Genomic DNA, 27,228 nt, shown 5'->3' with positions numbered 1-27,228 from the left:
AGGTGAAGTGATTTACTCCATTGATAAACAGTGGTAAAGGGGGCGGGTCTAGCACCGCTGGCGTCATTTTGAGGGGACCTGAAGATGGCTCCTCAATGCTCCGCGGCAGGACGGGAACACAGATGCGTCAACGGCCTGCTATCAGGAGGTACGAGCACATTGCTGTGAGAGGGAAGGAAGGAAGGAGGAAAAAGTAAATAGAAGCTTTAAGAAAGGGCGGAAAGCACCAGACATCCGTGATTGCGGACAGTCACGTTGTGGCTGTAACTTCGTCTGTCACAGAGACTGACACAAGACCACGGAGAGTCATGGGTTCGTCCACAGATGAAGAATTCAAAGAGAAATTACTATGGAATGTGAAACGAGAGGTAAGTGCATTTGTTTCACGCCCCTGTTGAGCGCTTGGTCTATAATGAATGGGGGAAATTTCAGCAAATCAGGTCCATAATGTATTTCTCTGTCAATTTCCGTGTTACATGATGAAGAATGATAATGTTGTGGATACATTTGCTGTGTGTACTGCGCGCGATAGGAATTGATACACTATATTTTAGTTTTCACTGTGTAGCCTACTCTAGCCACAGGCTGGCAATAACGTAACGCATGTTATTATCAGTACATCTCCATCATTTAACACGCTACATTACGTTTTTCAGGTTTGTCGCCGCTTCCCTCGGTTTCCCTTGAATGTTGTCGCTTCAGCAGTTTAGTTTTCCAAGGGAGTATGATGAGGAAGAGCGATTGGAATGAAAACCTTCCTATGGAAACCTTTTGTTATAGACGAGAACGGCTTGCTACAGGTGGAACACACAGCGAAAGATAGCCTAGGCTGTTGCGGTGCCGGATAGATCACAGAGCAATAGCCTATCTACTGCCGTGGCTAATTGCGCCATTGTTTTAGTGAAGCCTTCTTTCTTTATCGATATTAAGACAGTCACATTGTTTTAGTGAAGCCTTCTTTCTTTATCGATATTAAGACAGTCACACTGAAGATCCTCCGGCGCTATAGGTTGTGCAGTTTGCATTAGATCGCTTATAATAGTAGTAATAGCCATTTGTAAAGTAATAGGAGCACCTGTTACAATCAAATCCATCAGTTTTCACAGCAATTTAAAGGCTACCCATTTTTTTTTCAGATTTGTTCATAACTAACTATACAGTAAAATACTATCAGAAAATGGGAACTCCACAGTCAGAGAATGTTAACGCTTCACATTAAGTTGCCTTATACTTGTAGCGACACTGTAGTTTCACTATAACAACAGGTGTTAGGGGACTTTGCCTGAAGCAATCCCCCCACAGTCACTGAACCCCAAAAAATCATAGATTGGCCTGCATTGCTGGCCATTAGGGCCTATTAATATGAATGTACGAGGGTGTTAGTGGATGCCTTTAAAATGAAGGGGTCTTAAAGAACTACATGTCCACCAAACACCTTCTTGCAGTGTTCCACTGGGGGTGTAGCCAACCGAATGGTTTCAAACTGTTCTTTGTCATTAATTAATCTTTGTCATATTAATTAATTATATTATATTATTAAAAATAGTTTATTTGTGGAAAATAGCTTATTCCCTGCTATTAACAGATTTGACATAAAAGGACCTGAAAGCGTGTTTGATCTATTTTATAGACTAATGATCTCTCTTCTTGTTGTATATTAAGTACTCTGAAATGCATAAAGAAATGCAGTAGTTGGAGTTAACCACAAGCTTTTGACTGCTATAGTCATTTAAGTTCCGAATGAATGAATGAATGAATAAATATATATATATATATATATATATATAGTAGTAGTTTTGCACAAAATAAAAGCCAGGAAACCATTACATTATTCCATTCTATTTCATTTGATTTGAAGTGTAATAAACACATCTCATTGTTCAGCTTTTAGGACACTATTTGTTGAACATGACAATTGGTAGGCTGACTCATCAGCCGAACAGGACTTTTCTACTGTATTTTGGTCCCCTGCCATATAAAATGTGACTTGGCATAATTATATATTAATAATATAACCCTCATAACGCCTGTGATGCTGAGAATAAAATAGGGCCACAAGACTCTCTGGCTGTAGCTGAGATGTGTGTCATAACCGCTTCCCAACACAGACCAGACAGACTGGCCAGGCAGACTGGCCCAGACAGACTGGCCAAGATCAATTTGCCAACTTGGGAGACACTGATTGTGCTTATTGCTATAGTCAGTCTGTGCATTCCAAATGGCACCCTATTCCCTACATAGTGCACTACCTTGGACCAGGGCAGATAGGCATTTGGGACACAGTGTATGAGGAGTGTTCCCGACAGACAGTATTGGGAGTTCCCTTGGCTTGGTCAATCTGTCCCCATCTCAACTGAACCATCGGCAGATGTGAGGAATGTACACTACCGTTCAAAAGTTTGGGGGTCCCACTTAGAAATGTTCTTGTTTTCGAAAGAAAAGCAATATTTTTTTGTCCATTTTTAAAATAACATCAAATTGATCAGAAATACAGTGTAGACATTGTTAACGTTGTAAAATGGCTATTGTAGCTGGAAACAGCAGATTTTTAATGGAATATCTACATAGGCGTACAGAGGCCCATTATCAGCAAACATCAGTCCTGTGTTCCAATGGCACGTTGTGTTTGCTAATCCAAGTTTATCATTTTAAAAGGCTAATTGATCATTAGAAAACCCTTTTGCAGTTATGTTAGCACAGCTGAAAACGGTTGTGCTGATTAAAGAAGCAATAAAACGGGCCTTCTTGAGACTAGTTGAGTATCTGGAGCATCAGTTATTGTGGGTTCGATTACAGGCTCAAAATGGCCAGAAACAAATAACTTTCTTCTGAAACTCGTCAGTCTATTCTTGTTCTGAGAAATGAAGGCTATTCCATGCGAGAAATTGCCAAGAAACTGAAGATATCGTACAACGCTGTGTACTACTCCCTTCACAGAACAGCGCAAACTGGCTCTAACCAGAATAGAAAGAGGAGTGGGAGGCCCCGGTGCACAACTGAGCAAGAGGACAAATACATTAGAGTGTCTAGTTTGAGAAACAGACGCCTCACAGGTCCTCAACTGGCAGCTTCATTAAATAGTACCCGCAAAACACCAGTCTCAATGTCAACAGTGAAGAGGCGACTCCGGAATGCTGACCTTCTAGGCAGAGTTGCAAAGAAAAAGCCATATCTCAGACTGGCCAATAAAAAGAAAAGATTAAGATGGGCAAAATAACACAGACATTGGACTTTTTCTTTGCAACTCTGCCTAGAAGGTCAGCATTCCGGAGTCGCCTCTTCACTGTTGACATTGAGACTGGTGTTTTGCGGGTACTATTTAATGAAGCTGCCAGTTGAGGACCTGTGAGGCGCCTGTTTCTCAAACTAGACACTAATGTATTTGTCCTCTTGCTCAGTTGTGCACCGGGGCCTCCCACTCCTCTTTCTATTCTGGTTAGAGCCAGTTTGCGTTGTTCTGTGAAGGGAGTAGTACGAGATCTTCAGTTTCTTGGCAATTTCTCGCATGGAATAGCCTTCATTTCTCTGAACAATAATAGACTGACGAGTTTCAGAAGAAAGTTATTTGTTTCTGGCTATTTTGAGCCTGAAATCGATCCCACAATTGCTGATGCTCCAGATGCTCAACTAGTCTCAAGAAGGCCAGTTTTATTGCTTCTTTAATCAGCACAACAGTTTTCAGCTGTGCTAACATAATTGCAAAAGGGTTTTCTAATCATCAATTAGCCTTTTTAAAATGATAAACTTGGATTAGCAAACACAACGTGCCATTGGAACACAGGACTGATGTTTGCTGATAATGGGCCTCTGTACGCCTTTGTAGAGATTCCATTAAAAATCAGCCATTTCCAGATACAATAGCCATTTACAACATTAACAATGTCTACACTGTATTTCTGATCAATTTTATTTTATTTTAATGGACAAAAAAATTGCTTTTCTTTCGAAAACAAGGACATTTCTAAGTGACCCCAAACTTTTGAACGGTAGTGTATATTGATTACCTATCGCTCCCGATAACTGATCTGGAAATGTAACTATTATTACTGATGGCATTGTATATCTGTAAGTCACTCTGGATAAGAGCGTCTGCTCAATGACTTAAATGTAAAAAAAAAAATGTTAATGTATAATTCTCCTTCGGTTCCCTATTCAAAATCAATGCAATTGTTGTGTACGATACTCAGAATGTAATGGAATTGTATGTCATTTGTAACCTGAAATGTAACATAGGGTCTTTGTACATCAATATATTAATACCTTTAAAGCTGCAATATCTAACTTTTTGGGCGACCAAATTCACATAGAAATGTGAGTTATAGATCTGTCATTCTCATTGAAAGCAAGTCTAAGAAGTGGTAGATGTGTTCTTAAGTTACATTTTGCGTCTTTTACTTTTAGTTTTGTACACCAGCTTCAAACAGCTGAAAATACAATATTTTTGGTTATTGAAAATATATTTCACAGCGGTTTAGATGGTACAATGATTCTCTACGCTATATATTGCTTGTTTTGTCACACAAAGAATTTTAGCAACCAGGAAATGGCAGAGCGATTTCTGCATATTGCACCTTTTAAACAGAGAAAGAAAATGTATCTGAGGGTCAGTAAGATAGTAAGCAAAGCAAAGCCCCAGCGGCAGCTTCTGGTTTAAAGGTCTATTTCTCTTTAAACTGCAGTCAGCCACCTCAGCGTTGCCTGGCAACTGAAAGCATCAGCAGCTAGCTAAGAAGTTAAATTGCATCAATTGATGATTAACACTGCCACACCTCACTGGCCTGTCTCCTCTCTCTCTCTCTGTGTCTCTCTCTCTCTCTCTCTCTCTCTCTCTCTCTCTCTCTCTCTCTCTCTCTCTCTCTCTCTCTCTCTCTCTCTCTCTCTCTCTCTCTCTCTCTCTCTCTCTCTCTCTCTCTCTCTCTCTCTCTCTCTCTCTCTCTCTCTCTCTCTCTCTCTCTCTCTCTCTCTCTCTCTCTCTCTCTCTCTCTCTCTCTCTCTCTCTCTCTCTCTCTCTCTCTCTCTCCTCTCTTCTCTCTCTCTCTCTGTCTCTCTCTCTCTCTCTCTGTCTCTCTCTCTCTTTCTCTCTCTCTCTCTCTCTCGGTGTCTCTCTCTGTGTGTGTCTCTCTCTCTCTCTCTCTCTCTCTCAATGAAAAACGATTAGAAGTTAACAGTAAATATTGCTCTCAAAAAGGTTTAAAAAAGAAATAGATTATCAGTGTTTTAGCAATGTGCAAATAGCTGTAGTACGAATAGTTGGGGAAGATAAATAAACAGATAAATGTTTGTGCTCCACTGGTTGCCCTTTTCTTGCTGTGACACACATACAGCGCCTTCGGAAAGTATTCACACCCCTTGACCTTTTCCACATTTTGTTACGTTAGACTTATTCTGAAATGGATTAAATTGTTTATTTTCCTCATCAATCTGCACACAATACCCCATAATGACAAAGCAAAAACAGATTTTTAGAAATGTTTGCACAAAAACAAAAAACAAAAATGGAAATATTACATTTACTTAAGTATTCAGACCCTTTACTCAGTACTTTGTTGATGCACCTTTGGCAGCGATTACAGCCTTGAGTCTTCTTGGGTATGACGCTACAAGCTTGGCACACCTGTATTTAGGGAGTTTCTCCCATTCTTCTCTGCAGATCCTGTCAAGCTCTGTCAGGTTGGATGGGGAGCGTCGCTGCACAGCTATTTTCAGGTCTCTCCAGAGATGTTCGATCTGGTTCAAGTCCGGGCTCTGGCTGGGCCAGTCATGGACATTCAGAGACTTATCCCAAAGCCACTCCTGCGTTGTCTTGGCTGTGTGCTTAGGGTCGTTGTCCTGTTGGAAGGTGAACCTTCACCCCAGTCTGATGTCCTTTGCGCTCTGGAGCAGGTTTTCATCAAGGATCTCTCTGTACTTTGCTCCGTTCATCTTTCCCTCTATCCTGACTAGTCTCCCATTCCCTGCCGCTGAAAAACATCCCCACAGCATGATGCTGCCACCACCATGCTTCACCGTAGGGATCATGCCAGGTTTCCTCCAGATGTGACACTTGGCATTCAGGCCAAAGAGTTCAATCTTGGTTTCATCAGACCAGAGAATCTTGTTTCTCATGGTCTGAGTCCTTTAGGTGCCTTTTGGCGAACTCCAAGTGGGCTGTCATGTGCCTTTTACTGAGGAGTGGCTTCTGTCTGGCCACTCTACCATAAAGGCCTGATTTGTTGGAGTGCTGCAGAGATGGTTGTCCTTCTGGTAGGCTCTCCCATCTCCACAGAGGAACTCTGGAGCTCTGTCAGAGTGACCATCGGGTTCTTGGTCACCTCCCTGACCAAGGCCCTTCTCCCCCGATTGCTCAGTTTGGCCGGGCGGCCAGCTCTAGGTAGAGTCTTGGTGGTTCCAAACTTCTTCCATTTAAGAATGATGGAGGCCACTGTGTTCTTGGAGATCTTCAATGCTGTATACATTTTTTGGTACCCTTCCCCAGATCAGTGCCTCGACGCAATCCTGTCTCGGAGCTCTACGGACAATTCCTTCGACCTCATGGCTTGGTTTTTGCTCTGACATGCACTGTCAACTGTGGGACCTTATATAGACAGGTGTGTGCTTTTCCAAATAATGTCCAATCAATTGAATTTACAACAGGTAGACTCCAATCAAGTTGTAGAAACATCTAAAGGATGATCAATGGAAACAGGATGCACCTGAGCTCAATTTGGAGTCTCATAGCAAAGGGTCTGAATACTTATGTAAATAAGGTATTTCAGTTTTTTATTTTTAATACATTTGCTAAGAAATCTAAACCTGTTTTCATTTTGTCATTATGGGGTGTATATTGATGAGGATTTTTATTTAATCCATTTTAAAATAAGGCTGTAACGTAACAAAATGTGGAAAAAATGAAGGGGTCTGAATACTTTCCGAATGCACTGTAGGTATTTCGCCAATAGCAAGGCCATGCTCACTGAGTCTGTACATAGTCAAGGATTTTCTTAATTTTATGTCAGTCACAGTGGTCAGGTATTTTGCCACGGTGTACTCTCTGTTTAGGGCCAGAGAGCATTCCAGTTTTTTTGGTATATTATTTCCAGTGTGTCAAACAGTTATCTTTTTGCTTTCTCATAATTTGGTTGGGTCTAATTGTGTTGCTTTCCTGGGGCTCTGTGGGGTCTCTTTGTGAACAGAGCTCCAGAACCAGCTGGCTGAGGTGACTCTTCTCTAGGTTCATCTGTCTCTAAGGTGAGGGCTTTTTGGTGGAATGTGTGGTCATCGCTTCCTTTTAGGTGGTTGTAGAATTTAACAGCTCTTTTCTGGATTTTGAAAGCTAGCGGGTGTAGTCCTAATTCTGCTCTTCATGCAGTGTTTGGGGTTTTGCGTTGAACACAAAGTACTGTATATTTTTGCAGAATTCTGCATGCAGAGTCTCAATTGGGTGTTTGTCCCATTTTGTGAATTCTTGGTTGGTGAGCGGACCCCAGACCTCACAACCATAAAGGGCAATGGGTTCTATAACTTATTCAAGTATTTTTAGCCAGATCCTAATTGGGATGTCGAGTTTTATGTTACTTTTGATGGCATAGAAAGCCCTTATTGCGTTCACAGCTTTGTGGAAGTTAACTGTGGTGCTGATGTTTAGACCGATGTATGTATAATTTTTTGTGTGCTCTAGGGCAACGTTGTCTAGATAGAATCTGTATTTGTTGTCCTGGCAACTAGATCTTTTTTGTAATACCATTATTTTTGTCTTACAGAGATTCACTGTCAGGGCCCAGGCCTGACAGAATCTGTGCGGAAGATCTATGTGCTGCTGTAGGCCCTCCTTTGTTTGGGGACAGAAGCACCAGATCATCAGCAAACAATAGACATTTGACTTCAGATTGTAGTAGGGTGAGGCCGGGTGCTGCAGACTGTTCTAGTGCCCACGCCAATTTATTGATATATACTGTATGTTGAAGAGGGTGGGGATCACGCTGCATTCCTGTCTCACCCCACGGGGCTGAGGAAATAAATATGTGTGTTTATTGCCAATTTTACCTGCATACTTTCTGTTTGTGTACATTGATTTTATGTCATATGTTTTTCCCCTAACACCGCTTTCCATCAGTTTGCATAACAGACCCTCATGCCAAATTGAATCAAAAGCTTTTTTGAAGTCAACAAAGTATTAGAAGACTTTGCTTTTGTTTGTTTGTCAATAAGGGTGTGCAGGGTGTATACGTGGTCTGTCGTACGGTATTTTGCTAAGAAGCCAATTTGACATTTGCTGAGGACATTGTTTTCACTGAGGACATTTTGGAGTCTGCTGTTGATGCAGATTCCACTGTAATTTTTGGGCTCAAATTAATCACCACTTTTGTGGATTGGGATGATCAGTGTTTTGTTCCAAATATTGGGAAAGATGCCAGAGCTGAGGATGATGTTAAATAGTTTAAGTATAGCCAATTAGAATTTGTGGTCTGTATGTTTTTTTTATCATTTCATGTAGGATACCATCAACACCACAGGCATTTTTGGGTTGGAGGGTTTGTATTTTGTCCTGTAGTTCATTCAATGTAATTGGAGAATCATCTCTCTTTCTTTCTCTCTTTCTTTCTGTCTCTCTCTCTCTCTCTCTCTCTCTCTCTCTCTCTCTCTCTCTCTCTCTCTCTCTCTCTCTCTCTCTCTCTCTCTCTCTCTCTCTCTCTCTCTCTCTCGTCTCTGTCTCTGTCTCTGTCTCTGTCTCTGTCTCTGTCTCTGTCTCTGTCTCTGTCTCTGTCTCTGTCTCTGTCTCTGTCTCTGTCTCTGTCTCTGTCTCTGTCTCTGTCTCTGTCTCTGTCTCTGTCTCTGTCTCTGCTCTCTCTCTCTCTCTCTCTCTCTCTCTCTCTCTGTGCATGAGAGAGACAGACTGTGTACATATGGTCTTGATGATGTAATAATACTGATACTACTCCCCAAAGACGGTGCTATTTAGTTGTACTCTATATCCTTTCAACACCCAATGCTCTTAACCACGACACTACAGAGTCATTCTTTCTGGTTCGAGTCACAGTGGCTAGTCCAAACGGTCCATGGTCAAACCATTACATAGACAATGGCTAGTCCAAACGGTCCAGGGTCAAACCATTACATAGACAGTGGCTAGTCCAAACGGTCCAGGGTCAAACCATTACATAGACAGTGGCTAGTCCAAACGGTCCAGGGTCAAACCATTACATAGACAGTGGCTAGTCCAAACGGTCCAGGGTCAAACCATTACATAGACAGTGGCTAGTCCAAACGGTCCAGGGTCAAACCATTACATAGACAGTGGCTAGTCCAAACGGTCCATGGTCAAACCATTACATAGACAATGGCTAGTCCAAACGGTCCAGGGTCAAACCATTACATAGACAGTGGCTAGTCCAAACGGTCCATGGTCAAACCATTACATAGACAGTGGCTAGTCCAAACGGTCCAGGGTCAAACCATTACATAGACAGTGGCTAGTCCAAAGCGGTCCAGGGTCAAACCATTACATAGACAATGGCTAGTCCAAACGGTCCAGGGTCAAACCATTACATAGACAGTGGCTAGTCCAAACGGTCCAGGGTCAAACCATTACATAGACAGTGGCTAGTCCAAACGGTCCAGGGTCAAACCATTACATAGACAGTGGCTAGTCCAAACGGTCCAGGGTCAAACCATTACATAGACAGTGGCTAGTCCAAACGGTCCAGGGTCAAACCATTACATAGACAGTGGCTAGTCCAAACGGTCCAGGGTCAAACCATTACATAGACAGTGGCTAGTCCAAACGGTCCAGGGTCAAACCATTACATAGACAGTGGCTAGTCCAAACGGTCCAGGGTCAAACCATTACATAGACAGTGGCTAGTCCAAACGGTCCAGGGTCAAACCATTACATAGACAGTGGCTAGTCCAAACGGTCCAGGGTCAAACCATTACATAGACAGTGGCTAGTCCAAACGGTCCAGGGTCAAACCATTACATAGACAGTGGCTAGTCCAAACGGTCCATGGTCAAACCATTACATAGACAATGGCTAGTCCAAACGGTCCAGGGTCAAACCATTACATAGACAGTGGCTAGTCCAAACGGTCCATGGTCAAACCATTACATAGACAATGGCTAGTCCAAACGGTCCAGGGTCAAACCATTACATAGACAGTGGCTAGTCCAAACGGTCCAGGGTCAAACCATTACATAGACAGTGGCTAGTCCAAACGGTCCATGGTCAAACCATTACATAGACAATGGCTAGTCCAAACGGTCCAGGGTCAAACCATTACATAGACAGTGGCTAGTCCAAACGGTCCAGGGTCAAACCATTACATAGACAGTGGCTAGTCCAAACGGTCCATGGTCAAACCATTACATAGACAGTGGCTAGTCCAAACGGTCCAGGGTCAAACCATTACATAGACAGTGGCTAGTCCAAACGGTCCATGGTCAAACCATTACATAGACAATGGCTAGTCCAAACGGTCCAGGGTCAAACCATTACATAGACAGTGGCTAGTCCAAACGGTCCATGGTCAAACCATTACATAGACAATGGCTAGTCCAAACGGTCCAGGGTCAAACCATTACATAGACAGTGGCTAGTCCAAACGGTCCAGGGTCAAACCATTACATAGACAGTGGCTAGTCCAAACGGTCCATGGTCAAACCATTACATAGACAATGGCTAGTCCAAACGGTCCAGGGTCAAACCATTACATAGACAGTGGCTAGTCCAAACGGTCCAGGGTCAAACCATTACAGAGACAGTGGCTAGTCCAAACGGTCCATGGTCAAACCATTACATAGACAGTGGCTAGTCCAAACGGTCCAGGGTCAAACCATTACATAGACAATGGCTAGTCCAAACGGTCCAGGGTCAAACCATTACATAGACAGTGGCTAGTCCAAACGGTCCATGGTCAAACCATTACATAGACAGTGGCTAGTCCAAACGGTCCAGGGTCAAACCATTACATAGACAGTGGCTAGTCCAAACGGTCCATGGTCAAACCATTACATAGACAGTGGCTAGTCCAAACGGTCCAGGGTCAAACCATTACATAGACAGTGGCTAGTCCAAACGGTCCAGGGTCAAACCATTACATAGACAGTGGCTAGTCCAAACGGTCCAGGGCCATAATCATGGTCAGTTACTGGTTGTGGATGGGATTGGTCACGACACTCAACAGCCTTAGTAATGACAGAAGATCATTATGATCATGGTGCTGACTAGTCTGAAGGGTTTATGGTCATACTGTTACCATCCTGGAGAAACTCTCTTCTTTCCCATTGTGTTGGGAGCCATCACCCCCTCTCACCAAGGACTGTAGCAGAGCCATCACCCCCTCTCACCAAGGACTGTAGCAGAGCCATCACTCCCTCTCACCAAGGACTGTAGCAGAGCCATCACTCCCTCTCACCAAGGACTGTAGCAGAGCCATCACTCCCTCTCACCAAGGACTGTAGCAGAGCCATCACTCCCTCTCACCAAGGACTGTAGCAGAGCCATCACTCCCTCTCACCAAGGACTGTAGCAGAGCCATCACTCCCTCTCAGCAAGGACTGTAGCAGAGCCATCACTCCCTCTCACCAAGGACTGTAGCAGAGCCATCACTCCCTCTCACCAAGGACTGTAGCAGAGCCATCACTCCCTCTCACCAAGGGCTGTAGCAGAGCCATCACTTCCTCTCACCAAGGACTGTAGCAGAGCCATCACACCCTCTCACCAAGGACTGTAGCAGAGCCATCACTCCCTCTCACCAAGGACTGTAGCAGAGCCATCACTCCCTCTCACCAAGGACTGTAGCAGGAAGGATATGATAGGGTTGGTGAATCATCTGACCATTATGAGGCTTTTACTGAGATGAGTTTAGAGTGACTGACAGGGAGATGGGTTTAGAGTGACTGACAGGGAGATGGGTTTAGAGTGACTGACAGGGAGATGGGTTTAGAGTGACTGACAGGGAGATGGGTTTAGAGTGACTGACAGGGAGATGGGTTTAGAGTGACTGACAGGGAGATGAGTTTAGAGTGACTGACAGGGAGATGGGTTTAGAGTGACTGACAGGGAGATGAGTTTAGAGTGACTGACAGGGAGATGAGTTTAGAGTGACTGACAGGGAGATGGGTTTAGAGTGACTGACAGGGAGATGGGTTTAGAGTGACTGACAGGGAGATGGGTTTAGAGTGACTGACAGGGAGATGGGTTTAGAGTGACTGACAGGGAGATGGGTTTAGAGTGACTGACAGGGAGATGGGTTTAGAGTGACTGACAGGGAGATGGGTTTAGAGTGACTGACAGGGAGATGGGTTTAGAGTGACTGACAGGTAGATAGGTTTAGAGTGACTGACAGGGAGATGGAATGGTGAGAATAGGAGTCTGGGAGACTGGGTGAAGCCCCAATCATTTAATGGTAGGTCACTCTGCCCCCAAATTCATCTTCTTGGGCCCACTACCTACGATCAACCTTTGCAAAGTGTTACAGATTTTGCTTTCTTGGAACCTGTCTCATTCTATGAATCTGTGCAACAGCATCAAAACTGGTACTGGGAATCACTGTATGGCAGAGACTGTCTCTCTAAGACAGTCTATTTCTTTGTTTACTATAATCGCATGGATGCACACTGCTCCACCGGCATCCTCACTGCCATATTGCACACAGAGGGGCTAAACCACATTACCCTGTCTCTTCCCTGAAGAAATATCCTCTCATTATGCAGCTGGGTACTAAGTTATCTCAGCCAGTCTGACACACACAGTCAAATGGCACCCTTTTCCCTATATAGTGCACTACCTTTATTGACCTGAAAGTAGTGCACTATATAGGGAATAGGGTGTCATTTGGGACATACTTAGAGAGACTACCTTGGAGGCAGAACTCCAGCTTCTCCCTGAGGTTTGTACTGTAATATTGCAAATTGTTACTCAAATACTAATGGCACCCTATTCCCTAAATAGCGCACTACTTTTGGACCAAATTGGATTATCAGCACACCAACAACTGTAGAGCTACAGGTTATAGGTCCTGGTCCAAAGTAGTGCACTATATAGGGAAGAGGGTGCCAGGGCCCTGGTCCAAAGTAGTGCACTATATAGGGAAGAGGGTGCCAGGGCCCTGGTCCAAAGTAGTGCACTATATAGGGAAGAGGGTGCCAGGGCCCTGGTCCAAAGTAGTGCACTATATCCAGTCCCTTCAGAAAGTAGTCACACCCCTTGACTTTTCCACAGTTTGTTGTGTTACAGCTTAAATGTAGATGTCACCAGCCTACACACAATACCCCATCATGTCAAAGTGGAATGATGTTTTTTGAAATTAAAAGCTGAAATGTCTGTGTACATTTTGTAAACAACAGCTGGTGCACGAAATCTAATATTAAGGAAGTCTCGAGGTTTTGCTCGCCTGAGGTAGAGTATCTTGTAATAAGCTGTATGTAGATCACACTATTTACCAAGAGAGTTCTCATCTGTATTATTCGTAGCTGTCTATTTACCACCACAAACCGATGCTGGCACTAAGACCGCACACAACGAGCTGTATAAGGCCATAAGCAAACAGGAAAACGCTCATGCAGAGGCAGCGCTCCTAGTGGCCGGGGACTTTAATGCAGGGAAACTTTAATCCGTTTTACCTCATTTCTACCAGCATGTCACATGCGCAACCAGAAGACAAAAAACTCTAGACCACCTTTACTCCACACACAGAGACGCATACAAAGCTCTCCCTCGCCCTCTATTTGGCAAATCTGACCATAACTCTATCCTCCTCAGTCCTGCTTACAAGCAAAAACTAAAGCAGGAAGCACCAGTGACTCGGTCAATAAAGAAGTGGTCAGATGACGTAGATGCTAAACTACAGGACTGTTTTGCTAGGACAGACTGGAATATCTTCCGGGATTCTTCCGATGGCATTGAGGAGTACACCACATCAGTCACTGGCTTCATCAATAAGTGCATCGATGACGTCGTCCCCACAGTGACCGTACGTACATACCCCAACCAGAAGCCATGGATTACAGACAATATCTGCACTGAGCTAAAGGGTAGAGCTGCTGCTTTCAAGGAGCGGGACTCTAACCCGGACGCTTATAAGAAATCCCGCTTATGCCCTCCGACGAACCATCAAACAGGCAAAGAGTCAATACAGGACTAAGATTGAATCATACTACACCGGCTCCAACGCTGGTCGGATGTGGCAGGGCTCGCAAACTATTACAGACTACAAAGGGAAGCACAGCCGCGAGCTGCCCAGTGACACGAGCCTACCAGACGAGCTAAATTACTTCTATGCTCGCTTCGAGGCAAGCAACACATGCATGAGAGCATCAGCTGTGTGATCTCGCTCTCCGTAGCAGATGTGAGCAAGACCTTTAAACAGGTCAACATTCACAAGGCCGCAGGGCAGATTACCAGGACGCGTACTCAGAGCATGACATTTTCAACATGTCCCTGACTGAGTCTGTAATACCAACATGTTTCAAGCAGACCACCATAGTCCCTGTGCCCAAGAACACTAAGGTAACCTGCCTAAATGACTACTGACCCGTAGCACTGACGTCTGTAGCCATGAAGTGCTTTGAAAGGCTGGTCATGGCTCACATCAACACCATTATCCCAGAAACCCTAGACCCACTCCAATTTGCATACCGCCCCAACAGATCCACAGATGATGCAATCTCTATTGCACTCCACACTGCCCTTTCCCACCTGGACAAGAGGAACACCTACGTGAGAATGCTGTTCATTGACTACAGCTCACCGTTCAACACCATAGTGCCCTCAAAGCTCATCACTAAGCTAAGGACCCTGGGACTAAACACCTCCCTCTGCAACTGGATCCTGGACTTCCTGACGGGCCGCCCCCAGGTGGTAAGGGTAGGTAACAACACATCTGCCACACTGATCCTCAACATGGGGGACCCTCAGTGATGCGTGCTTAGTCCCCTCCTGTACTCCCTGTTCACCCATGACTGCGTGGCCAGGCACGACTCCAACACCAATACGTTTGCTGATGACACAACAGTGGTAGGCCTGATCACCGACAACGATGAGACAGCCTATAGGGAGGAGGTCAGAGACCTGGCCGTGTGGTGCCAGGATAACAACCTGTATATAGCCTCGCTACTGTTATTTTACTGCTTCTCTTTAATTATTATTTTTAATAATTTTCAATGATTTATCTTAAAACTGCGTTGGTTAAGGGCTTGTAAGTAAGCATTTCACTGTAAGGTCTACAACTGTTGTATTCGGCGCATGTGACAAATACAATTTGATTTGATAATATTGTTTAACATGATTTTTGAATGACTATCTCATCTCTGTACCCCACACATTCAATTATCTCTAAGGAGCAAAATACTAGAGGAAAACCTGCTTCAGTCTGCTTTCCAACAGACACTTGGAGACAAATTCACCTTTCAGCAGGACAATAACCTAAAACACAAGGCCAAATATATACGAGTTGCTTACCTAGACGATATTGAATGTTCCTGAGTGGTCTAGTTACAGTTTGGACTTAAATCTACTTGAAAATCTATGGCAAGACTTGAAAATGGCTGTCTAGCAATGATCACCAATCAACTTGACAGAGCTAGAAGAATTGGCTTCCCAGTGGGTTGGCCTGGCTCCCAAGTGAGTGGGCCTTTGCCCACCCATGGCTGCGCCCCTGCCCAGTCATGGGAAATCCATAGATTAGGGCCTAATGAATTTGATTTAAATTGCCTGATTGCCTTATATGAACTGTAACTCAGAAAAATTGTTGGAATTGTTGCATGTTGCGTTTATATTTTTGTTCAGTATAGGTGTGCAAAGCTCTTAGAGACTTACCCAGAAAGACTCACAGCTGTAATCGCTGACAAAGGTGATTCTAACATGTATTGACTCAGGGGTGTGAAAACGTATGTAAATTAGATAATGTTGTATTTCATTTTCAATAAATGCGCAAAAATGTATAAAAACATGTTTTCACTTAGTCGTTATGGGCTATTATGTGTAAATGGTTGAGAAATTTATTTATTTATTCCATTTTAAATTCAGGCAAACACAACAAAATGTGGAATAAATCAAGGTGTAGGAATACTTTCTGAAGGCCCTGAAGGTGATAGTTCCATGTTGTCTTGTCTCCAGCTGGTCACCTGTCATTCCTTAAATGCCAAGAACAGGATGGATGAGTGCTTTAACTGATTTCACTGAAATTGTCATTCCAGGAAAAGAGAGCCTTTTGCATCCCCCTTTAAGATGTTCAGTAGAAATTGTGCACCAATATTGCATTTTAAATGCATTTTAAAATTATGTTAAATAAAGTGCCCTTTAATATTGACCACATGGAGAATTCAATAAATCAGATTTTTGAGAGAGCGGCTAATGTCCTGCCTCAGCCACACAATCAATCAATCTATCAATGATTGATCACTTAAACCTCCCTGTAGGTAAACCCTCAATTCATTAAAAAAAAAAAAAATGTATTTATCCCTGAGGGGCAATCACTTGGTACTAATCCACCTGAACCTCCGATCTACAGCTCGATCAACAATGACAGACCTATTACTGTTGATAACTTAGGGATGTCTGGCGTAAGCAGATTTCTGCCACCTGTATTGGTTTGTAGCAGCTGATTCATCACTAGAAACTTGCCGATGGGCAACTTATTGAAAGCTTTTAAATTAAAAGGGATTGATCTCTTTGGGAAAAGCCCATGAAATGCTTCTTCGGGTGTGAACGGAGTAGACAGAATCCCAGTTCCTTTCTGGTAAAGGCTACAGTCCCTTTCTGGTAAAGGCTACAGTTCCTTTCTGGTAAAGGCTACAGTTCCTTTCTGGTAAAGGCTACAGTTCCTTTCTGGTAAAGGCTACAGTCCCTTTCTGGTAAAGGCTACAGTTCCTTTCTGGTAAAGGCTACAGTCCCTTTCTGGTAAAGGCTACAGTCCCTTTCTGGTAAAGGCTACAGTTCCTTTCTGGTAAAGGCTACAGTTCCTTTCTGGTAAAGGCTACAGTCCCTTTCTGGTAAAGGCTACAGTTCCTTTCTGGTAAAGGCTACAGTCCCTTTCTGGTAAAGGCTACAGTCCCTTTCTGGTAAAGGCTACAGTTCCTTTCTGGTAAAGGCTACAGTTCCTTTCTGGTAAAGGCTACAGTTCCTTTCTGGTAAAGGCTACAGTTCCTTTCTGGTAAAGGCTACAGTCCCTTTCTGGTAAAGGCTACAGTTCCTTTCTGGTAAAGGCTACAGTCCCTTTCTGGTAAAGGCTACAGTCCCTTTCTGGTAAAGGCTACAGTCCCTTTCTGGTAAAGGCTACAGTCCCTTTCTGGTAAAGGCTACAGTCCCTTTCTGGTAAAGGCTACAGTCCCTTTCTGGTAAAGGCTACAGTCCCTTTCTGGTAAAGGCTACAGTCCCTTTCTGGTAAAGGCTACAGTCCCTTTCTGGTAAAGGCTACAGTTCCTTTCTGGTAAAGGCTACAGTTCCTTTCTGGTAAAGGCTACAGTTCCTTTCTGGTAAAGGCTACAGTCCCTTTCTGGTAAAGGCTACAGTCCCTTTCTGGTAAAGGCTACAGTCCCTTTCTGGTAAAGGCTACAGTCCCTTTCTGGTAAAGGCTACAGTCCCTTTCTGGTAAAGGCTACAGTTCCTTTCTGGTAAAGGCTACAGTCCCTTTCTGGTAAAGGCTACAGTCCCTTTCTGGTAAAGGCTACAGTTCCTTTCTGGCTACTCTCTGAGTAATCACTGATCTGGAATGATTGGTGGAAGTTATGTAGTGGCAACCTCGGACTGCGTCCCAAATGGCACCCTAATCCCTATATTAGTGCACTACTTTTGACCAGAGCCCTATGGGCCGTGGTGCACTACGTAGGGAATAGGGTGCCATTAGAGACGCAGTCTTCATCTCTGTCTAGGTCAGAGGTGGCATGACAGGTGTTAACGACCTCAGTACCTCACACACACACACACACACACACACACACACACACACACACACACACACACACACACACACACACACTCGCTCAGCCATTCTGGCAGGAGAACAACCAGAGCTGTATCACTCCTTGTGCGTCCCATAGAGCAGGGATGGGAAACTAGCAGCCGCGAATGTAGGCCCGCGAATACATTTTCAGCCCATGTCAACTATTTTTTTTAGATTGGTAAATTAGTCTAGCGGCCAGCTATCTAAACTTGTAGTATTCATGGTCGAATTAACGACCAGTAGAGCTCTGCTCTCCTGACCCGACGGGCACCGACATTATACATTGGATTAGGGCCAGGTAGGGCCTGTTCTTTCATCAATAAATAGGGTACAGGTAGGGCTCGGGTAACACTAAATTGATAACTAACATTTTGAAGCTGAGCCATTTCCTCGTGCTCTGCTACTCAGTACGGTCATATCTGACTGAGATCATAACATGGTGTCAGAAAAGGCTTCAACCTCGTCAAATATAAAATAGGACAGAATTATTTAAAGAAAATTGTAATGTTCCTTGAGTTTTGTGACGAAAAGTAGCTAGCAGCTAAATGCTCTCATGTCTCTTAATTAAGCAGAGCAGCCCAAGCAGATCCGTTGCTATGGATACTCACAGAGTCCGAGCGCCATGAGCAGAGCGCATGCAGACCGAGCAGGGAGCGAGTGACAGACAGAGAGGAGCAGCTAATGGATTTACTAACGGAGGAAGTTATTTCAGGTTTCGGGCCTTTAAATTTGGCAGAAGCAATCGGGCCTGGGTAGGACTCAGGCTTAAAATTCATGCCCGTGCAGGGCTCTACTGACCGCGGGGCCCCCCATTTGATTTTGTTAGTCACTCTCACTCGGATATCATATTTAATAATAATATGCCATTTAGCAGACGCTTTTATCCAAAGCGACACAGTCATGCGTGCATACATTTTTTTGTGTATGGGTGGGCCCGGGGATCGAACCCACTACCCTGGCGTTACAAGCGCCATGCTCTACCAGCTGAGCTACAGAGGACCACATTTAAACTGCAAACATTTCTCTCCACCCTGTCAAAATGTTAAAATTGCAGTAAATAAGCTGTAAAACTGCAACATTTTCTCTACGCCCCAAACGGCAAAATGTGTAGAATTGCAGGAATTCATTTAAAAACTTTTTTTTTTCTCTCCGCTGTCAAGAGGCCGCTAAACGGTTTTGGGCCATGTGACCTCTGTTCTTAAGTTTAGTTTTTGCATCTTTAACTTTCGGTTTTGTACACCAGCTTCAAACAGCTGAAAATACATTATTTTTGGTTATGGAAAATATATTTCACAGCGGTTTAGATGGTGCAATGATTCTCTGCACTATATACTTGCGTGTTTTGCCTCAACTGAAATTAGGCAAGCTATTAGAATTTTAGCAATCAGAAAATTTAACAAGGTTTATGCCAAATACCCCCTCAATTCGAGGTGATGGTGATGATGACTGTAATGATGACGATGAAAGTAATGATGGTGATGATGGTTGATCATGGTTGATGATGATGGTAATAATGATGATGATGGTAATTATGATGATGATGATGGTGATGATGGTAATGACAATAATGATCCTCTGTCTTGACTGTCTGTACAGGTGAAACAGATCATGGAGGAGTCGGTGACTAAGAAGTTTGTCCATGAAGACAGCAGCCACATCATCGGCCTGTGCAGTAAGTAAACACACGCTCCCTCTCTGAGACCTCCTCAGCTGATGATGTGGGGTGTCTGGGTGAAGGACAGTGCTTGACGTCACTGTGTCGCTGACTGTGCCAGCACATCAACGGAAAGTTAATAATCACACTGGAGTCAATGGAAACTACTTTTTAGAGGTTCCCTGGCTGCAAAACATGTACTTTCTCTAAGAAGGACCAGATGTGTGTGTGTGTGTGTGTGGGTGGGTGTGTGTCTGTGTGTGGCCCCGTAGTGCAGTCAGTGTTTTCTGGAAGGCTGTCAGTGTAGTGGATGGGTTTATATAGTTTCCGGCCGGATGACTGCGAGCCGGTGAGCTGGCGACTCGCACCTTTACCACCGCATGCTCCTGCCACACGAGGGGAGGCTGTATATCATTCTCTGTTTGCTTGTGTGTATCTGTCTGTCTGTCTGTCTGTGTGTCTGTCTGTCTGTGTGTGTGTAGTGTTATAGCATCCTCTGTTCTCACGACACCCAGATAACCATTGAGGACCTCCTCTGTTCTCACGACACCCAGATAACCATTGAGGACCTCATCTGTTCTTCCTCGTCGATGTTACGTCCCAAATGGCTCCCTATTCCTTAAGTAATGCACTACTTTTGACTCACTAGAAATATAGATATTAGTGCTGAACGATTAACAAACATTTCATTAATTTTTTTGGTTATTAAACAACTAATTGACCGACGTTTTCTCATGAATTCCATTTAGTTGGTTTATTTTCTGTGAGCCCAATGCGCAGTTTCTCTAGAGAGAAATCTATTCATTCATGAGAGAAATCGGAAATCGGAGAAATCAAGTCAAGAACTATGCGGGACGATGGGCTGAAGTGAGTTGTAGTTTTCATTAAGCAAGTATTCAACCTTGTTCAGCGCAGAAACGTGGTAATTAAGTACAATGACCATAATCCATTGTGGACATTTTTTCCGTCTGAGACGGATCAGAGAGGAAGAGGCGAAGCGAGAGCTTTCATTCTTACCAAAATCTGTCCAATATAACACAATGCGTTTCTATGGGCTTATTTTGGACCTAAGCTTGTCGCCTTTAGAACAACGACTCCCGGTCGTTAGGGCGGAGACATGAGCATCTCGTCATTATATACAGATCTCTGGACTGATATACTTTTACGCCTGCTACATTAGGTTAGATATACACAGACCACATGAGAGAGGAATGTACAGAGACAGTTGGTGAAAGTGTACGTTGTCTACTTTGAAGAACAGTCCCCTGTAGCTCAGTTGGTAGAGCATGGCGTTTGCAACGCCAGGGTTGTGGGTTCAATTCCCACGGGGGGCCAGTATGAAAAAAAAATGTATGCACTCACTAACTGTAAGTCGCTCTGGATAAGAGCGTCTGCTAAATGACTAAAATGTAAAATGTAAATGATTTGGTCAGACAGCTCTGCAGCATACTTAGGCAGGCTAGCTAAATAGGATGACTAAAGACAGTACAGTATGGGGTGACTGGCTGGCTGCTACTGCCTGAGCAGAGATGAGATGATGACTTTAAAGAATGAAAAATAATACTACCCATTGTGGACCTGACCGAGACAATGGAATATTTGGCAATTGAATGTTCACTATTTTTGGCTTTGGAATTTCCATTTAAAAAGCTCTAAAATCATTGTAACGTCATTATTTCATAATGCATTTAATGTAAAAAAAAATAATGGAAATCAAAAATCATGATTATTTTTTAAATAATCAAACTGAAACCGAACCGATCTCAAAAAGCGCTAATCGCTCAGCACTATGGAGTTGTCAACCGTGATGGCGAGATCATAGAGCGGGCAGTCCTTCCCCGGGAGGAAGAGCAGCTCCGTCTTGCCGAGGTTCAGCTTGAGGTGGTGATCCGACATCCACACTGATATGTCCGCCAGACATGCAGAGATGCGATTTGCCACCTGGTTATCAGAAAGGGGAAAGGAGAAAATGAATTGTGTGTCGTCTGCGTAGCAATGATAGGAGAGGCCATGTGAGGATATGACAGAGCCAAGTGACTTGGTGTATAGAGAGAATAGGAGAGGGCCTAGAACTGAGCCCTGGGGGACACCAGTGGTGAGAGCACGTGGTGCGGAGACAGATTCTTGCCACGCCACCTGGTAGGAGCGACCTGTCAGGTAGGACGCAATCCAAGAGTGAGCAGCGCCGGAGATGCCCAATTCGGAGAGGGTGGAGAGGAGGATCTGATGGTTCACAGTATCAAAGGCAGCAGACAGGTCTAGAAGGATAAGAGCAGAGGAGAGAGAGTTAGCTTTAGCAGTGCGGAGAGCCTCCGTGACACAGAGAAGAGCAGTCTCAGTTGAGAGAGATAGCAGGAGAGTTGGCCAGAGACGGCACGCTCAAGAGTTTTTGAGAGAAAATAAAGAATTGATACTGGTCTGTAGTTGTTGACATCGGAGGGATCGAGTGTTTCCGTCAGCGCCAAGAAGTCGAGGGACTGGAGGGTAGCATAGGCTGAGATTAACTCTGCCTTGTTGGCCGCAGAACGGCAGTTCCAGAGGCTGCCGGAGACCTGGAACTCCACGTGGGTCGTGCGCGCAGGGACCACCAGATTAGAGTGGCAGCAGCCACGCGGTGTGAAGCGTTTGTATGGCCTGTGCAGAGAGGAGAGAACAGGGATAGACAGACACATAGTTGACAGGCTACAGAAAAGGCTACAATAATGCAAAAGAGATCGGAATAAAATTAATTGTTGCCACATCAATTTTTTGACTTAAATTAATTAATGATATGCACCCATTGATTCTTGAAGAACATAACTTATAAATGCCTGATGAGCTTAGTTCACCTGTCGTACCCCGTCAGAACCCAAAATAGAAGCTTGTTTTACTCCAACGTTTTTAAACAAAGTAAATGATAGCTTCAAAACAAGGTTAAAACTATCATCTTGATATCATGGATGGTCAGTCCTTGCATCCATAGCTCTGTTTATGCATTTGAAAGTGGTTATGTTTCTCCAGCCCCATCCCTCAGTTTTTTTTACCGAAACAGGGATGGGGCATCCACTTTGTTATTGTTTCAACTGCTGATTGCAATTTCTCCAGACGGAGAAAGGTTGACCTTTATTGTCATGTGTCTTGTCCTGGAGACAGAACTGAGCGATTTCCCCTTAGATAGGCCAGCTGCAGTCAAAATTGAAAACAAAAAAATAGCTTTTTTTAGGCATTAAGAGTTAGCTGTGTGGTTAAGGTTACGTTTCAAATCAGATTTTATAACTTTGTGGCTGCGTTAGCTAGTGACCACTCAACAGAGCTGCCTCCAGAATAAGACTCATGATGAAAAACGGCAACCTTTGACCCTGTCTGCAGTTGAAACAATAAATGGCACCCGGCCTATTCCATTACTTAGTGCACCAACTTCAGGTAATGGACCCATGGTCAAGATTAGGGGGTCCTTGGGAAGATCAGGTGCTAATGAGCAGTGATGATGTCATAATGCAGAACATCCGCTAAAGAAGGCTGAGGCTGCATCCCAATTGGTACCCTATTCCCTTTATAGTACACTACTTTTGACCAGGGGCCCATAGGGTTATGGTCAAATATAGTGCCCTATACAGGGAATAGGGTGTCATTTAGGAAGCTAAATGAATACTGTTGTTTCCTTAGCGCCCGGCTGGAGGGTCCTATTTTGGCTCACTGCGGTTGGGACAGCTTAATTAACACATTCACATGCAAACCTCCTTCTCAGAGAGAGAGAGAGAGAGAGAGAGGGAGAGAGACATGCATAACCACTGTGGATGGAGATATGGTATGGAAGCTTTAGGGCTGGGAGAGATGCTGTTGAGGGGTGTTGGAGGACTGGGGTGGAGGTATGGTATGGAAGCTTTAGGGCTGGGAGAGATGCTGTTGAGGGGTGTTGGAGGACTGGGGTGGAGGTATGGTATGGAAGCTTTAGGTCTGGGAGAGATGCTGTTGAGGGGTGTTGGAGGACTGGGGTGGAGTTATGGTATGGAAGCTTTAGGGCTGGGAGAGATGCTGTTGAGGGGTGTTGGAGGATTGGGGTGGAGGTATGGTATGGAAGCTTTAGGGCTGGTCATTAGAGATGCTGTTCAGGGGTGTAGGAGGACTGGGGTGGAGGTATGGTATGGAAGCTTTAGGGCTGGGAGAGATGCTGTTGAGGGGTGTAGGAGGACTGGGGTGGAGGTATGGTATGGAAGCTTTAGGGCTGGTCATTAGAGATGCTGTTGAGGGGTGTAGGAGGACTGGGGTGGAGGTATGGTATGGAAGCTTTAGGGCTGGGAGAGATGCTGTTCAGGGGTGTTGGAGGACTGGGGTGGAGGTATGGTATGGAAGCTTTAGGGCTGGGAGAGATGCTGTTCAGGGGTGTAGGAGGACTGGGGTGGAGGTATGGTATGGAAGCTTTAGGGCTGGTCATTAGAGATGCTGTTGAGGGGGTGTAGGAGGACTGGGGGTGGAGGTATGGTATGGAAGCTTTAGGGCTGGTCATTAGAGATGCTGTTGAGGGGGTGTAGGAGGACTGGGGTGGAGGTATGGTATGGAAGCTTTAGGGCTGGTCATTAGAGACGCTGTTCAGGGGTGTTGGAGGACTGGGGTGGAGGTATGGTATGGAAGCTTTAGGGCTGGTCATTAGAGATGCTGTTGAGGGGTGTAGGAGGACTGGGGTGGAGGTATGGTATGGAAGCTTTAGGGCTGGTCATTAGAGATGCTGTTCAGGGGGTGTAGGAGGACTGGGGTGGAGGTATGGTATGGAAGCTTTAGGGCTGGTCATTAGAGATGCTGTTCAGGGGTGTAGGAGGACTGGGGTGGAGGTATGGTATGGAAGCTTTAGGGCTGGTCATTAGAGATGCTGTTCAGGGGTGTAGGAGGACTGGGGTGGAGGTATGGTATGGAAGCTTTAGGGCTGGTCATTAGAGATGCTGTTCAGGGGTGTAGGAGGACTGGGGTGGAGGTATGGTATGGAAGCTTTAGGGCTGGGAGAGATGCTGTTCAGGGGTGTAGGAGGACTGGGGTGGAGGTATGGTATGGAAGCTTTAGGGCTGGTCATTAGAGATGCTGTTCAGGGGTGTAGGAGGACTGGGGTGGAGGTATGGTATGGAAGCTTTAGGGCTGGTCATTAGAGATGCTGTTCAGGGGTGTAGGAGGACTGGGGTGGAGGTATGGTATGGAAGCTTTAGGGCTGGTCATTAGAGATGCTGTTCAGGGGTGTTGGAGGACTGGGGTGGAGGTATGGTATGGAAGCTTTAGGGCTGGTCATTAGAGATGCTGTTCAGGGGTGTAGGAGGACTGGGGTGGAGGTATGGTATGGAAGCTTTAGGGCTGGGAGAGATGCTGTTCAGGGGTGTAGGAGGACTGGGGTGGAGGTATGGTATGGAAGCTTTAGGGCTGGCCATTAGAGATGCTGTTCAGGGGTGTTGGAGGACTGGGGTGGAGGTATGGTATGGAAGCTTTAGGGCTGGTCATTAGAGATGCTGTTCAGGGGTGTAGGAGGACTGGGATGGAGGTATGGTATGGAAGCTTTAGGGCTGGTCATTAGAGATGCTGTTCAGGGGTGTAGGAGGACTGGGGTGGAGGTATGGTATGGAAGCTTTAGGGCTGGGAGAGATGCTGTTCAGGGGTGTTGGAGGACTGGGATGGAGGTATGGTATGGAAGCTTTAGGGCTGGGAGAGATGCTGTTCAGGGGTGTAGGAGGACTGGGGTGGAGGTATGGTATGGAAGCTTTAGGGCTGGGAGAGATGCTGTTCAGGGGTGTAGGAGGACTGGGGTGGAGGTATGGTATGGAAGCTTTAGGGCTGGGAGAGATGCTGTTCAGGGGTGTAGGAGGACTGGGGTGCAGCAGCAGTTAATACACAACACCACTCTGCCTCGTTCTGTACTGGAGGTAGTAAAACTATGTGTCTGTGTGTGAGACAGGTGAGTGAGAGGCATGGTGTGAACAGAGAGAGTGTGTTTGGGGGCATGTCTGTGGGTGTATGAGAAAGAGAGTACGTGTGTGGTGCTTTTACGTACTGTATGTTTTCCTGTGTGTGTGTGTGTGTGTGTGTGTGTGTGGAGTGGGTGTTTCGCTGTGACAGTAGAGGAGATAAAGGCTGTAGTGAGCTGAGACCAGCTTAGAACATAAGGGTTCAGTCACGGCTCACAACTCTGTCTGTGTTTCAAATGGAACCCTATTCCCTGTCTGCGTTATAAATGGAACCCTATTCCCTGGCTGCGTTATAAATGGAACCCTATTCCCTATGGTAGTGCACTACTTTTGAGTGTGTGTGTGTGTGTGTGTGTCTGAGTAGTTCTGGCCGGCCCTGGCCCCCTCCACTGGTCCTTGACCTAGCTGGGTACACAGTGTACCTGTTTGAGTGTGTGTGTGTGTGTGTTTATTTGATTTATTTAACCAGGTAAGTCATTGAGAACACATTCTCTTTTACAATAACAACCTGACCAGTTGTGTGTGTGTGTGTGTGTGTGTGTGTGTGTGTGTGTGTGTGTGTGTGTGTGTGTGTGTGTGTGTGTGTGTGTGTGTGTGTAGCTGGGAACACAATGTACCGGCTCGCCTCCCTCTCTGACACTGGGACATTACTCAGAGTACAGCAGGATATTGACCACCAGCGTACACAGGCACATTTACATGCACACACAAACTTGGACTGTACTTGCTATTATCAGGATCTCATGAGTATGTGTGTGTTTGGGTACGTCCGTGCACGTGTGTATCCTACTGTATATCCAGTTATAGAGAGCTGAGGTGGAACACCCTGTTGTTTTTATTTCTTAAAGATAGAGATGGATCAGAACAGATAGAGATGGATCAGAACAGATAGAGATGGATCAGAACAGATAGAGATGGATCAGAACAGATAGAGATGGATCAGAACAGATAGAGATGGATCAGAACAGATAGATGGTTTAGAACAGATAGAGATGGATCAGAACAGATAGAGATGGATCAGAACAGATGGAGATGGATCAGAACAGATAGAGAGAACAGATAGAGATAGCTCAGAACAGATAAAGATGGATCAGAACAGACATGGTTCAGAACAGATAGAGATGGATCAGAACAGATAGAGATGGCTCAGAACAGATAGAGATGGCTCAGAACAGATAGAGATGGCTCAGAACAGATAGAGATGGCTCAGAACAGATAGAGATGGCTCAGAACAGATAGAGATGGCTCAGAACAGATAGAGATGGTTCAGAACAGATAGAGATGGTTCAGAACCGATAGAGATGGTTCAGAACATATAGAGATGGCTCAGAACAGATAGAGATGGCTCAGAACAGATAGAGATGGTTCAGAACAGAAAGAGATGGCTCAGAACAGATAGAGATGGCTCAGAACAGATAGAGATGGCTCAGAACAGATAGAGATGGCTCAGAACAGATGGAGATGGCTCAGAACAGATAGAGATGGTTCAGAACCGATAGCGATGGTTCAGAACAGATAGAGATGGTTCAGAACAGATATAGATGGATCAGAACAGATAGAGATGGTTCAGAACAGATGGATGGCTCAGAACAGATAGAGAGGGTTCAGAACAGATAGAGAGGGTTCAGAACAGATAGAGATGGCTCAGAACAGATAGAGATGGCTCAGAACAGATAGAGAGAACAGATGGAGATGGTTCAGAACCGATAGAGATGGTTCAGAACAGATAGAGATG

General features: G+C 44.8%; 1 protein-coding gene across 1 annotated transcript in view; it reads left to right on the top strand.

The window, feature by feature from the left end:
* Window positions 1-22,507: 22,507 nt before the first annotated feature.
* Window positions 22,508-27,228, top strand: part of LOC121568500 (small G protein signaling modulator 2-like) — a 148,254-nt gene continuing 143,533 nt past the window's right edge. The window contains exon 1 of the mRNA XM_045220933.1: window positions 22,508-22,514. Within this exon, the coding sequence (XP_045076868.1) occupies window positions 22,508-22,514 (7 nt within the window). The remainder of the gene's footprint in view (window positions 22,515-27,228) is intronic.

This window comes from Coregonus clupeaformis, chromosome 6, assembly GCF_020615455.1.
Source record: "Coregonus clupeaformis isolate EN_2021a chromosome 6, ASM2061545v1, whole genome shotgun sequence".
Lineage (NCBI taxonomy): Eukaryota > Metazoa > Chordata > Actinopteri > Salmoniformes > Salmonidae > Coregonus > Coregonus clupeaformis.
Note: the sequence above shows the minus strand (reverse complement) of the source record. Positions and strands in the feature narration are given on the sequence as shown.